At 51.4% G+C, this 12721-nt stretch overlaps 1 protein-coding gene across 1 annotated transcript in view; it reads left to right on the top strand.

Moving 5' to 3' along the window:
- The window catches only part of Sdk2 (sidekick cell adhesion molecule 2), a 299575-nt gene that overhangs the window by 232544 nt on the left and 54310 nt on the right, over window positions 1-12721 (top strand). The window contains exons 19-27 of the mRNA XM_029562667.1: window positions 2577-2772; window positions 2939-3037; window positions 3457-3648; window positions 4603-4724; window positions 5925-6034; window positions 6111-6261; window positions 9726-9963; window positions 11085-11200; window positions 11776-11965. Of these exons, the coding sequence (XP_029418527.1) occupies window positions 2577-2772; window positions 2939-3037; window positions 3457-3648; window positions 4603-4724; window positions 5925-6034; window positions 6111-6261; window positions 9726-9963; window positions 11085-11200; window positions 11776-11965 (1414 nt within the window). The remainder of the gene's footprint in view (window positions 1-2576; window positions 2773-2938; window positions 3038-3456; window positions 3649-4602; window positions 4725-5924; window positions 6035-6110; window positions 6262-9725; window positions 9964-11084; window positions 11201-11775; window positions 11966-12721) is intronic.

Consider the following 12721-nt stretch of genomic DNA (forward strand, 5'->3'; position numbering starts at 1 on the left):
AGAGGAGAGGAGAGGAGAGGAGAGGAGAGGTGGGGAGGAGAAAGGCCAGCCTTGACCTTTGGGGTTGGATTTTTCCTTCCACTTCTTTCGCATAAGTAGATACCTGCCCATATGTCAGCGAGAGTCCTACCCCCCTTAAATAATGAGAGTGCACCCACCACTCCCACACTTCATTGCGCTTGTTCGTTATTAATCTATCCTGACAGTCATTACATGAGAGTTTACTGAGTACAGGAACAGGAACAGGATATATTCCCCAGGACTCACTTCCTCCAACCAGGCCCTTCCTCCTGATAGTCTGTTTAGCTATGAATTCAACAGTGGATGAACCCATTGATTATGCCAGAGTATTTGTTTTCCAGTCGCCTCTCAATAACTAGGCCCTCCAAGAAGACCAAGCCTTCAACACATGAGGAGGGTGGACTTTATATCCAAATTGGAACAACTAGGAATCTGGGGAAACTTCATGATCTCACAGCTCCACACCCAGAGGAAATACCTTGAGGTGGTCTTGGGAAGCCGCAGCCCTGCCACCATCTAGGCATCAGGTGTGGAGCTAGAGGACAAAGTCAATGTTGTTGGTCCTCAGAACCACACGTCCCTTGCCTTGTGCACATCCTATGGGTCATTTTTTGTGTGAAAGACCCAATGATACTATTTTAAAACACCTGTAAAGAAATACTTTTCCCTGTATTTTTTTAAGTGGTAGTGATTGTAATTAGCTTAAGACCAATAAAATAATATTTACCCAAATTTCACACTTGCTGGGGAACACACCACACAATTAATTCCAACAGCATAATTAATTCAAATTTACATTAATTAAATTAAATTAAAACATTATACTCATTTCTTCATCTACTCCAAGGAAGTTGGGCAATTTAATCGCTATGAAACAAGATAAGTAAAATAAAGAGGATATTTAACATACTTATTAAATGCCACTTAGTATTTCTGATTAGTATTTTAGGGTCTAATTAGTGTCTAATTAACTTGCTATAGGCTATCTTTTCACAATACCAATTAAATTTCAAAACATCCTTTATAAACATCCGGCCCTGAAAAAGAGAAGATTAAGCCTTGTTACAGGCATGAGCTAATCAGGAGACATTGGCGTGGTATTGTTTTATATCTATAAATACCCGTGCTTATTAAAACTCATCAAGTGTAGCTTTTCACCATTAATTGCTATTTAATCAACTTCAAATAAGTGAGGAAATCTCTAGGACCAGCTGCCATTGTTGGAGACAGATGAAGGGCCCAGAAAACAAGAGCAGGAGGTGAGAGGCAGGAGATGGGGTAAGGAGGAGGAGCCAGGTGGATGAGGAGGTGAGAGGCAGGAGATGGGGTAAGGAGGAGGAGCCAGGTGGATGAGGAGGTGAGAGGCAGGAGATGGGGTAAGGAGGAGGAGCCAGGTGGATGAGGAGGTGAGAGGCAGGAGATGGGGTCCAGGAGGGGGTCCCTTGCCAACTCCCACCTCTGGATGACATTTAAGATTAACAAACTGGGCTGAAGAGATGGCTCAGAGGTTAAGAATCCTGGCTGAGATGGCTCAGTGGCTAAGAGTACTGTCTACTCTTACAGAGGACCCAGGTTCGATTCTCAGCACCCACATGGTAGCTGACAACCGTCTATAACTCCAGTTCCAGAGGATCCAACTCCCTCTTCTGACCTCCTCCGGCATTGCATGACATGGATGCACTTACATACATGCAGGCAATACACTCATGCATATAATATAAAAATAACAAATTTAAAAATTTTTTCATCTTTTTGAGACAGAGTCTCCCTATAGCCCCAGCTGGCCTGAAACTCACTATGTAGACCAGGCTGGCCTTGAATTCACAGAGATCCACCTGCTTCTGCCTCCCGAGTGCAAGGACTAAAGACGTGCCACCACACCCGGCCTCATAAATAAAATTTTTCAAAAAAGATTAACAACCCAACTTAGAGTAAGTGTGAGACAAGAGTTACCCAGGTCTGTGGGATATGACCCTGGAGAACTCCAAGGGAAAACAGCCCTAGCCAGATAGTAAGTAAGACAGGGCTTGCAATTCCAGAACCTTAGCTTTCCCCTGGCTTTGTGATACAGTGTAAGTCACTCAGCTTTTCTACACTTCAGTTTCCCTCATCTGTCCAGTAAAGGGGTGACTTCATGGGCAGTCAGCCTATGGGTGAGGTCGCCCAGGCTCCAGGTTTATAAGGACATCCATCTTGGCTAAGGATCTGTTGTAGTCATTTTTGAACAAAGGAGCCTCCATTTGGGGTTTTGTGCCTGGCCTATGAATCAGGGAATTGGTCCTGGTAAAATATCTCCCTTGTGGAGGTGGCTGGGAGAATGGAGGGCAGACCCCTCTGGGAAACCCAACACTGTGCTTTGCCTAGAAGTTAGAGAGAGGTTCAAGACTTGGACCAGAGAATCAAAATGAGCAATTGCACAAGGAGCCAGACTCCAGTGGCCTGAGGGCTACCTGCCCTATATACCTCCCTTCCCTGGGATGAGGGAACACAGGGACACTGTCCGTTGACCCAGCCTATGAAAGAGGGCTTCACCTTTTCACCCGGTTTCTCCCCAGCTGATCGCCTGGGAGCCGGCGCAGGAAGAGGAAGTTACCATGGTGACTGCCAGACCCAACTTTCAAGACAGCATCCACGTGGGATTCGTGTCCGGCCTGAAGAAGTTCACAGAGTACTTCACATCGGTACTGTGCTTCACCACACCGGGAGACGGACCCCGAAGCAGCCCCCAGCTGGTGCGCACCCATGAGGATGGTAGGTGCCACCAGCCTCAGCTCTACTTCAGACTCCAGCCCCACCCACCAACCCAGGCCCTTGGGGTACACCTGGGTAGCCTGGAACACAATGGCCATCCTGCACAGGGTGGCCTCGCTCTGGCTCTAACGGGCACTGGTGGGTGGGGGGCCCTTTTGGGGAACAGTGCCGGGGCCTGTGGGACACCTGAGCTTCAGTGACATCCTGGACACCTCGCTGAAGGTCAGCTGGCAGGAGCCGGGAGAGAAGAATGGCATTCTGACAGGTAGGCATGGTGATGCTCCTGAGCCCAGGGGTGGAGCAGTTGAGGGATGTCAGCTAGCCTGTCCCCTGCCAGCGATCAGCTCCCGCAAGACCTCCTAGCCAAGCCACTCTCTCCGTCATCTAGCAACTTTTAGTTTTGCACTTCTGCTCTGCAGCACCCTCCAGCCCCAGATCCAGGACCTTAGGATTTGAGGGACACGAAGGGGTTGTCACAGTGCCTTGCTCTCTCTGCTACAATTTCTGCCCACTAGGGACATCCCATTCTGGCTCTCTCTGGGCCCCAGCAGCTCCCTCCTTTGGCCCTCCTCCCCCAGTGTGACCCAAACCATCAAACTAGTGAAGGAATAAGAAACAGACCAAGGGTCAAGGCTGATGCACGCTCCAAGCCCAGCTCATGCCATCACTGTGGGCTATTGCCAGGGTACCGGATCTCCTGGGAAGAATACAACCGAACTAATACCCGTGTGACCCACTACCTGCCCAATGTGACCCTGGAGTACCGCGTCACAGGCCTCACAGCACTTACCACCTACACCATCGAGGTGGCTGCCATGACGTCCAAGGGCCAAGGCCAAGTGTCAGCCTCCACCATTTCCTCTGGGGTACCTCCAGGTGGGCCTCCCCATTTCCTCTGGGGTACCTCCAGGTGGGCCTCCACCATTTCCTCTGGGGTACCTCCAGGTGGGCCTCCACCATTTCCTCTGGGGTACCTCCAGGTGGGCCTCCACCATTTCCTCTGGGGTACCTCCAGGTGGGCCTCCACCATTTCCTCTGGGGTACCTCCAGGTGGGCCTCCACCATTTCCTCTGGGGTACCTCCAGGTGGGCCTCCACCATTTCCTCTGGGGTACCTCCAGGTGGGCCTCCACCATTTCCTCTGGGGTAGCCCTGTCTGTGGTTGTTTTTGATTGGTTGTTTGGTTGTTTTTTTGTTTTGTTTTGTTTAATTCAAGGTCTCGCTGTGTAGCCCAGGCTGCCCTTGAACTCACACACTTGTGTCAGCCTCCCAAGTGCTGGCATTAGAGATGTAAGATGCCACATGGAGCTTCTGTCTGTCTGTCTGTTTGCTTTTGTTTTTATTTTATGTATATGAGTGTTTTGCCTGAATATATGTAAGTGCACCACGTGTATGCAATGCCCTCAGAGGTCAGATCCCCTGGAACTGGAGTTCTAGATAGTTGTGAGTCTCCTTGTGGGTGCTGGGAGCTAAACCCAGGTCCTCTGCAAAAGCAAAGGCTTTTAACAGCTGGGCCATCTATCTCTCCAGACCCTGTTTGCTTTGAGCTAGGGTCTCGCTATATAGACCAGGCAGGCCTCTGACTCACAGAGGCCTGCCTCTGTCTCATGCACCATCACACCTGGCTTCTTGTGTGGTTTTTGAGGTGCAGTCTCACCATGCAACCGAGGCCTCACTTCTCCTGCCTCAGCCTCCCTAGTGACACAGATAGGCCTTGGCTGTACCCCTCCTGAGACATCTGAGGGCTTTAGGGCCCCCTCTCTGGCCCAGAGTCCTGTTCTGGGGGAGCCACTCTCTCGCTTTATCTCTTTTCCCATCTGTTCTTTCCCAGAGCTGCCAGGGGCACCCACCAACTTGGGCATATCCAACATTGGGCCTCGCTCCGTGACTTTGCAATTCAGGCCTGGCTACGATGGAAAGACCTCCATCTCCCGCTGGGTGGTGGAGGCCCAGGTAAAGCCTGCTAGAGGGGACCCCAAGACCCAAAAAGCCCCCCAGCCAACCTCAGACAACCCCATGAACATTTTGAATGCAGTCACGTGTGTTCAGATGTGTGCATTTTCACACTCAATCCCCAAGCTCCTCCACTTATGGGATTGCATCTAGACACTCATGTTATGTGTTGAAAATGTCATCCATTGAAAAGCATTTGAGGTGCCTCAGTACAGAACATCCTTGCTCATCCCAGCCCACCTTACACACCTTACACATGACCCCATCTGCACTTGGGGTTGCCTTCAAGAATCCTATCACATATTACGACCCAGGAAAAGATGCAAATTCAAAGTGCCAACTGTGGTTTCCAAAAAATGCATGCTGGCTTTGTACCACTGTAAAGTTGAAAGGTTGTTAAGTGGAACCATGGTAGATGGAAGACTATCCGTATATGAAAAATGCCCACAGTCAGCCAAGACTAACTCTACCCTACCTTGTCTGTACACACAAGACACCCCCCACACCAGTCCCCTCCTGGATCCAGGAGTGATTGGCTAACCTGGGAAAACTGCCAGTTGCCTGTAGACCCTTCCCACGGAGGCCCTCTGCCTTGACCCTGGAGTCATCAGGGAGACATTTGGGGTTTCAGCACCTAAGTTCCACCTCCCAAAATGCAGAGTCGGCTGTTTGATGGGTAGTCGGGTGCCAGGTAGAAGAGCCAGGGTTAAAGAGAATCCCTTTGGGGCCTTATTGAAGGCACATGTTCCTAGTCCAATCAGCTGGTCTTAGAGTCAAGCCTAGGAATGTGTTTGCGACCAGAATGCGGTGGAATCCTGATGGAAGACGGCTCAGAGCCACCTCTGCAGTTAGTCTGTGTTTTCAACCAAGACCTTCCCTGGGCAGGGTTGATGTCTCCCAGGATCTGGGGCTCAAAGCACCCTACTTGACAAGGTGTCCTTCTCTAGGTGGGCATGGTCCATCAGGGAGACATTCGGGGTTTCAGCACCTAAGTTCCACCTCCCAAAATGCAGAGTCGGCTGTGAGTCAAGCCTAGGAATGTGTTTGCGACCAGCATGCGGTGGAATCCTGATGGAAGACGGCTCAGAGCCACCTCTGCAGTTAGTCTGTGTTTTCAACCAAGACCTTCCCTGGGCAGGGTTGATGTCTCCCAGGATCTGGGGCTCAAAGCACCCTACTTGACAAGGTGTCCTTCTCTAGGTGGGCATGGTCGGGGAAGGAGAGGAGTGGTTGCTGATCTACCAGCTCAGTAATGAGCCTGATGCCCGCTCCATGGAGGTACCGGACCTCAACCCCTTCACCTACTACAGGTGAGGCACAGGGAATGGAGGGAGCAGGGCCCCGGGGAACCCCTTGACACCTTGCTCATCCTCTGTCCCATCCCAGCTTCCGCATGCGCCAAGTGAATATTGTGGGCACCAGCCCACCCAGTCAACCTTCTAGAAAGATCCAGACCCTCCAGGCACCCCCAGACATGGCCCCAGCCAATGTGACTCTACGCACAGCCAGTGAGACCAGCTTGTGGCTCCGATGGATGGTGAGACTCCCTTGAGGGCAATGGGATAGTGTGTTCCCAGGGCTGTCCCCACCCTGTGGCAATGCGGTGGCATTCAGGAAGGATTCTTTCTCTTCACTTCGAGTTTGTTTGTTTTACAACTTTTTAAAAATGTATTTCTTTCTTCCTTATTTACCTGTAAGGTATCCAATAGTCAATTGTAGCCAAGGAGAGGAAGGAGCTAGAAAATCTGCATATGGGTTGAGGAGACAGCCCAGTTTGCCAAAGTGCTTGTTGTACAAGCATGAGCACATGAGTTCAGTCCTCACATAAGAAAGCTGGACATGGTGGCTCTTGCTTGTAATATCAGTGCTGGGCAGGCAGAGACCAGAGGCTTGCTGGCCAGGCAGCCTAGTTTAGCTGATAAGTTTGAGGCCAGTGAGAATCCGTGCCTCAAAAAAGAAAGTGGGTACCGCCTAAGGAACACAACCCAAGGTTGGCCTCTGGCCTCTGCATGAACACCACACACACACACACACACACACACACACGCACATACATGTGCACACACATGCACACACGCATGTACACACACGCACACACACACGCACGCACACACATGTGCACCTACCCACATATATATGCACACAGAGAAAGAAAAAAATAAAACACTGCTTACTGGAGGAGTTGCCAAGAGCCAAGCATCTCACATTTCTGTCTCATCTAACCCTCCCAGGAACCTTACAAAGGACATGTTTTCATCCTAATTAGCAGCGAGGAACACTAGGCTAAGAGAGATTAGGAACTTGCCCATGACCACACAGCCCCTCAAGGTGGATCTGGGGTCCAGAGGCTGTTGTTCCAGTGCTGGGTCAGGGAGTGAGTGCTAGCTGCTGAGATGGAGGCCTGTTGGGAGGGGCCAGTCTCACAGGTCTGAGTTATACATTCAGAGTCAATGGGCTGGTGAGACGGTTCAGTGGTTAGGAGCACTGACTGCTCTTACAAAGAACTTCGGTTCAGTTCCCAGCACCCACATAGTGGTAAATAAACATCCATGATCCCAGTTCCGGAGGATTCAATGCCCACTTCTGGCTTCCACAGGCATTGCACACATGTGGCGCAATTACAGTGCTCATGCACATAAAAATTAAATAGCCGGGCGTGGTGGTGCGCGCCTTTGATCCCAGCACTTGGGAGGCAGAGGCAGGCGGATCTTTGTGAGTTTGAGTCCAGCCTGGTCTACATAGTGAGTTCCAAGACAGCTGGGGCTACAAGGAGACCCTGTCTCAAAAAAAGACATAAAAAAAACATTTAAAGAAATAAATGAAAATTAATTAAAAATAAAAAAGAGTCAAGACCACAGTGGCCCAGCAGGAGATAACTTGCTAACATCCTTCCTTTCCTGCCAAGTACTGTACTGAGTGCTTATTCAACGCCTGGCTTTGAACACTCTCATTAACCCACAACAGCAGGGTCAGGCTAGTCCCCATTTTTGCAGAGGAGGAAACTGAAGTATAGAGGGGTCACAGAGCCTTCCCAGAACCCCTCCACATTCTCCCATATCCCCCAAGTTAACATCAAAAAGACTGAACCCCAAAATCCACAGTGCAAGCCACTGAGCACACTGCCCTCGCTCAGTCGGAACTAAGCCCCCCACCCCTCCCGGGGGAGTCTCAGGAAGCAGCAGTCCCAGAGGCCAGTGGAGCAAATGAGAATTCTGGGAGTCATAAATCAGAGCAGCCATGCACCCTCATCCCCTGTGCCGCTTTGGAGACCCAGAAGCCTGGCACTGACATAACTGGCTTGATGTGCTCCCTGGGTCCCTCATATCGCACAGCCATTTGCCTCCGAGAGAGATCTCTCATTAGTTGTACAAACACCACAGCTTGCAACCCTCCCTGCGCAGTGGGGCCATGACTGCCATTCACAGAGGGGGACAGTGTGACAGAAGGAGCTGATGGCCATGAGGGTACTTGACACTGTCAGCCCCCAACAGACACTGGTTATTAATTACAGTTCCCCTTCCAGGTGGCGGGTACTGAGCACTTCTAGTGGCCTAGGGCACTGTGAGTGTGTGAGATACACACAGCCTCTTGTGACTCAACTCCAGCTCTGCAATCTCTTCCACCACCAACTGACACCCCTACACAGAATTATCTACCCCTTAACTGTCGCTAAAGATTTTCAAACACTGAAAAGTTGAACAGTAGAATACTGGGGTGTGGGGGCTGGGAAGACAGTGACTGTGCCATGCAGCCACCCCACTCATAATGGTGCATGGCCCATTACCTCTCATTGGCTGGTAGGGGAGCCAAGTGCCAGACCCATCTCGGCCTCTCAGGCCCATTGATTTCTGTCTTAATGGTCTCTGGCCCATGTTACCAAGTGTCTGTAGAAGGAGGAGGGAGAGAGGATGCATGGGTGAGGGAGGGGGCGGAGGGGGGGAATCGAATAAAGTGGGTCAGAATGCGGAGGACTAGAGAATGTGGGTATTCGAGTCCTGGAGAGGCATAACAAAGCAGGGGACTGCATATGTCCCAACTCCAGAAAATGAGTGAAGGCCCGGTTCTTGGCTCACACCTGCTTCCAGGCAAAGGCTCCCCATAATCAGCACCCACCCCCAACACCTATCAACATTGACAAGTTTAGTCAGACAACCTTGAACAGGTAGATACAACCCTTCCAGCCTAACTCTACGGACCAGAAAAGAAAATACCTTTTCTCTTTGGTGAGACTTAATCCAGGAAGAGGAAGCTGAAACTGCGCAGGAAAGACTATGATTTGCTCGATAGCAGGACTTCCTGGCAGTGGAGTGCATCCTGTCCTTGTAAGGATGCCCTCGCCCCATGCTCAGGTCTCCAAAGGGCAGCAGGAGTGGAGAACAGGTGTTACAGGCAGTTAAAGTGTGTTGGCAGCCCGGGGCAGGGGGCGGGGGTTAGACAGGGAGACAGCCGGAGCTGGACAGTCCTGTTCATCAGCACACTGGGCAGATAGGCTTGAGCCTACTGGAAAGGACCAGCCCCAGACAAGGTCATAAGCCAGCTTCTCCCGGGAGTGCAGAGTGGAGAGATGGGGAGGGGCATAATGGCGGGGGGCATGGTGGAGGGATGGGGAGGGGAACATGGTGAAGGGATGGGGAGGGGGCACGGTGGAGGGTACAGATAGGCTTGAGCCTGCTGGAAAGGACCAGCCCCAGACAAGGTCATAAGCCAGCTTCTCCTGGGAGTGCAGAGTGGAGAGATGGGGAGGGGCATAATGGGGAGGGGGCATGGTGGAGGGATGGGGAGGGGAACATGGTGAAGGGATGAGGAGGGGGCACGGTGGAGGGTTGGGGAGGGGACATGGAAACAGAGTGTTATGAGCTCAAGCCACACCAAGAGAGTACCTCTTCTAGACACTGGCTGCTTGACTCATGGGTGGGAAAGGGGAGCACAGGGTGACCTTCCACCCAGCCCCTCATCCCCTGCTCACCCAGCCCCTCATCTGTCGATCCCTGCTTCACCCAGCCTCTTCCAGAGATGGAATACAATGGGAACCCTGAGTCAGTGGGCTACAAGATCAAGTACAGCCGGTCTGATGGCCGTGGTAAGACGCTGAGCCACATGATACAAGACCGCGTGGAGAGGGAGTACACCGTCGAGGACCTGGAAGAGTGGACAGAGTACCGGGTCCAGGTCCAGGCCTTCAACGCCATTGGGAGCGGGCCCTGGAGCCAGGCGGTGGTTGGCAGGACCCGGGAGTCAGGTATGGGTACCGCAGTCCCTCTTCCCCTGGGACCACTCTTCTCGGTGATGGTCCCCACTTTGGGGGACACTGTAGAATAGCCAGGCAGTTCTTGCTATTCAAACAGCCCATCCCACAGCCCTCAGTTTTAACCCTGAAATCCAGAGAAGGGTTTGCTCTCAGAATGTTCCAGAAAGCAAAACCAGGCACTCCGAAGGGCGTAGAAGGGAGTCATCCGCAGAATATGCACCCTGGCCCATAAGCAGCCTTCATGTGACTCTGTAGTTTGCCACTGTGTGCTTTTTTGCTTTTCTGCTGACCTTTTGAAATGACAAGTATCTCTTCTGGCCTCTCTGGTTCTTCAGCTCCACCCTTCTTCACTGTGCTGGCTGGAAACACAAGGTCACCCACAGTTATTCTGAAGTTCCTGAGTTCAAGGCCAGCCAAGGCTATACAGCAAGACCTTATGTCACAAAAATAAAAAATCATGACCAGCAAGATGGCTCAGTGGATACAAGCATATGCAGTGCAAACCGATGACCTGAGTTCGATGCCCAGAACCCACATAAAGATGAGATGAGAGAAATGACCCCACAAAGTTATCCTCTGACCTCCACACACATACACAAACACACACCATACACACATAGAATAAAATAAAGTTACTCTGAACAGACAAAAATGAGGGAGGCAGGGCCAGGGATAGAGCTCCATTGATAGCAAGAGCTCTTGCCTAGCCTGCATAATGTCCTAGGTTCAGTCCCCAGCACAAACCAGATGTGGTAACACATACCTGTGATCCCAGCACTCAGGAGGTGGCAGCAAGAACATCAGAAGTTCAAGGTCATCCTGGCTACATAATGAGTCTAAAGCCAACCTAAGCTATGTGAGACCCTGTCTCACATCTCAGACCTTCATTTTCAAAAGAGAGGCAAAATTCAACCCAGAAACCACACCCAAAATGTCCCCAAACCAAAAGATATCTTCAGAGGATCTCTGCAGCTTAGGGACTATATGTGCAGTGTTTTCTCACAAAGAACTGGCAACATGCATCTGGCTCCTCCCCACATCCTGCTCCACCTCCAGTTAGTATGGGGTTGGCCTTAGGTCCTTAATTCCATCTCTTCATCTGTCTCCCACAGTTCCATCCTCTGGCCCTACCAATGTGTCGGCACTGGCCACTACCTCCAGCAGTATGCTGGTTCGCTGGAGCGAGATCCCCGAGGCAGATCGTAATGGGCTTGTGCTGGGCTACAAGGTGGGTCTTGAGATCAGAAGGGAGCATATTGTACAGGTTCCCCCGGGCCCCCATCCAGGGATTCCTGTCTTTGTCCTCCTTCTGCACAGAGGAGACGGCATCCGCTTGGCTTCCCATCTGCCAGGTATCCCAGCAACCAAGAGCTCTCCCATAGGGTTGGGGAGATGTCTAGTGAGGCTGCTCCCCTTTTCCAGGAGACCGAGCTGGAAGCCCCACACCTCACCCTCAGGCCTGAAGGGCCCAGTTTCTATTATCTTCTATAATTCCTTTTCAAACTGTCCTGACCATGTAGCCCAGCCCTGGTCTGAAAGGTGGGAGGTCCCCCGGCCCTGTCATTATTAGCTTTGTGACCTTGAGCAAGTCACCTTCCCTCATAGGCCTATAGGGACTTCTAGCTTTACAACTGGGTCTCCCACTCCAAGAACAGTAGCTTTTCAACTACCCTTTTGGGGCCAGTGCCCCTGAGGAGTCCAGTGTCCCTGCCCTATCCCTCTTCCATTCCTGGAAGAGACTCCAGACAGAGGCTGGCAGGGCAGGACCAGAGATGAGGCTCTCACCTGTGTTGGCACCACCAGGTGAGATACAAAGAGAAGGACTCGGACTCCCAGCCCCGGTTCTGGCTGGTGGAAGGCAACTCATCTCGAAGTGCTCAGCTCACAGGCCTGGGCAAGTATGTGCTCTACGAAGTCCAGGTTCTGGCCTTCACTCGTATCGGTGACGGCAGCCCCAGCCACCCTCCCATCCTGGAGCGGACGCTGGACGATGGTAAGTCCACATCCCAATAAGTCCAGGGAAGACCAGAAGGTCCACCCCTCATCCTACCCACACAGCCTAAGCCCAGGCTCACACTCTCCCCCCAGAGGGAACCACGGCCTCAGGGTCTTACTCCAGAAACCCAGGTCATCAGAGGCATGAGGATGCTGAACACAGCCTAAGGGAGAAAAGACCATGGGAGGACAGTTGGACATCTGACTCCATCTCTAGGTCCCTCTGTGGGACAAGTGTATGGGAGAAGGATTTGGTACTAGTTTTGATTGCAACTTTACCTGGGGCAGGTCCACTTTAGAGAGGACCTATAAAAGTCTTGGATCTCAAGCATGAACTACTTGTTCTTGGTTACAGAAGAGCCACACCATAAATAAAGTAAAAAGAGCTAGAGCGATTGCTCAGTGGTTAAGAGCACTGACTGCTCTTACAGAGGGCCCGGGTTTGGTTCCCAGCACCCACATGGTGGCTAACAACCATCTGTAAGTCCAGTTCCAGGAGATTCAACATCCTTTTCTGACCTCCAAGGGCATTGCACAACACAAATGCACTTGCATACATCCAGGCAATGCACTCATACACATAAAATGAAAATAAGTAAAATATTTTTAAAGAGAAAGCCAGGCATGGTGGCGCATGCCTTTAATCCCAGCACTTGGGAGGCAGAGGCAGGTGGATCTCTGTGTGTTCGAGGCCAACTTGGTCTACATAGTGAGTTCCAAGCCAGCTGGGGCTACAGGGAGACCCTGTCTCAAA

This window comes from Nannospalax galili, unplaced genomic scaffold, assembly GCF_000622305.1.
Source record: "Nannospalax galili isolate Female #2095 unplaced genomic scaffold, S.galili_v1.0 scaffold634, whole genome shotgun sequence".
NCBI lineage: Eukaryota > Metazoa > Chordata > Mammalia > Rodentia > Spalacidae > Nannospalax > Nannospalax galili.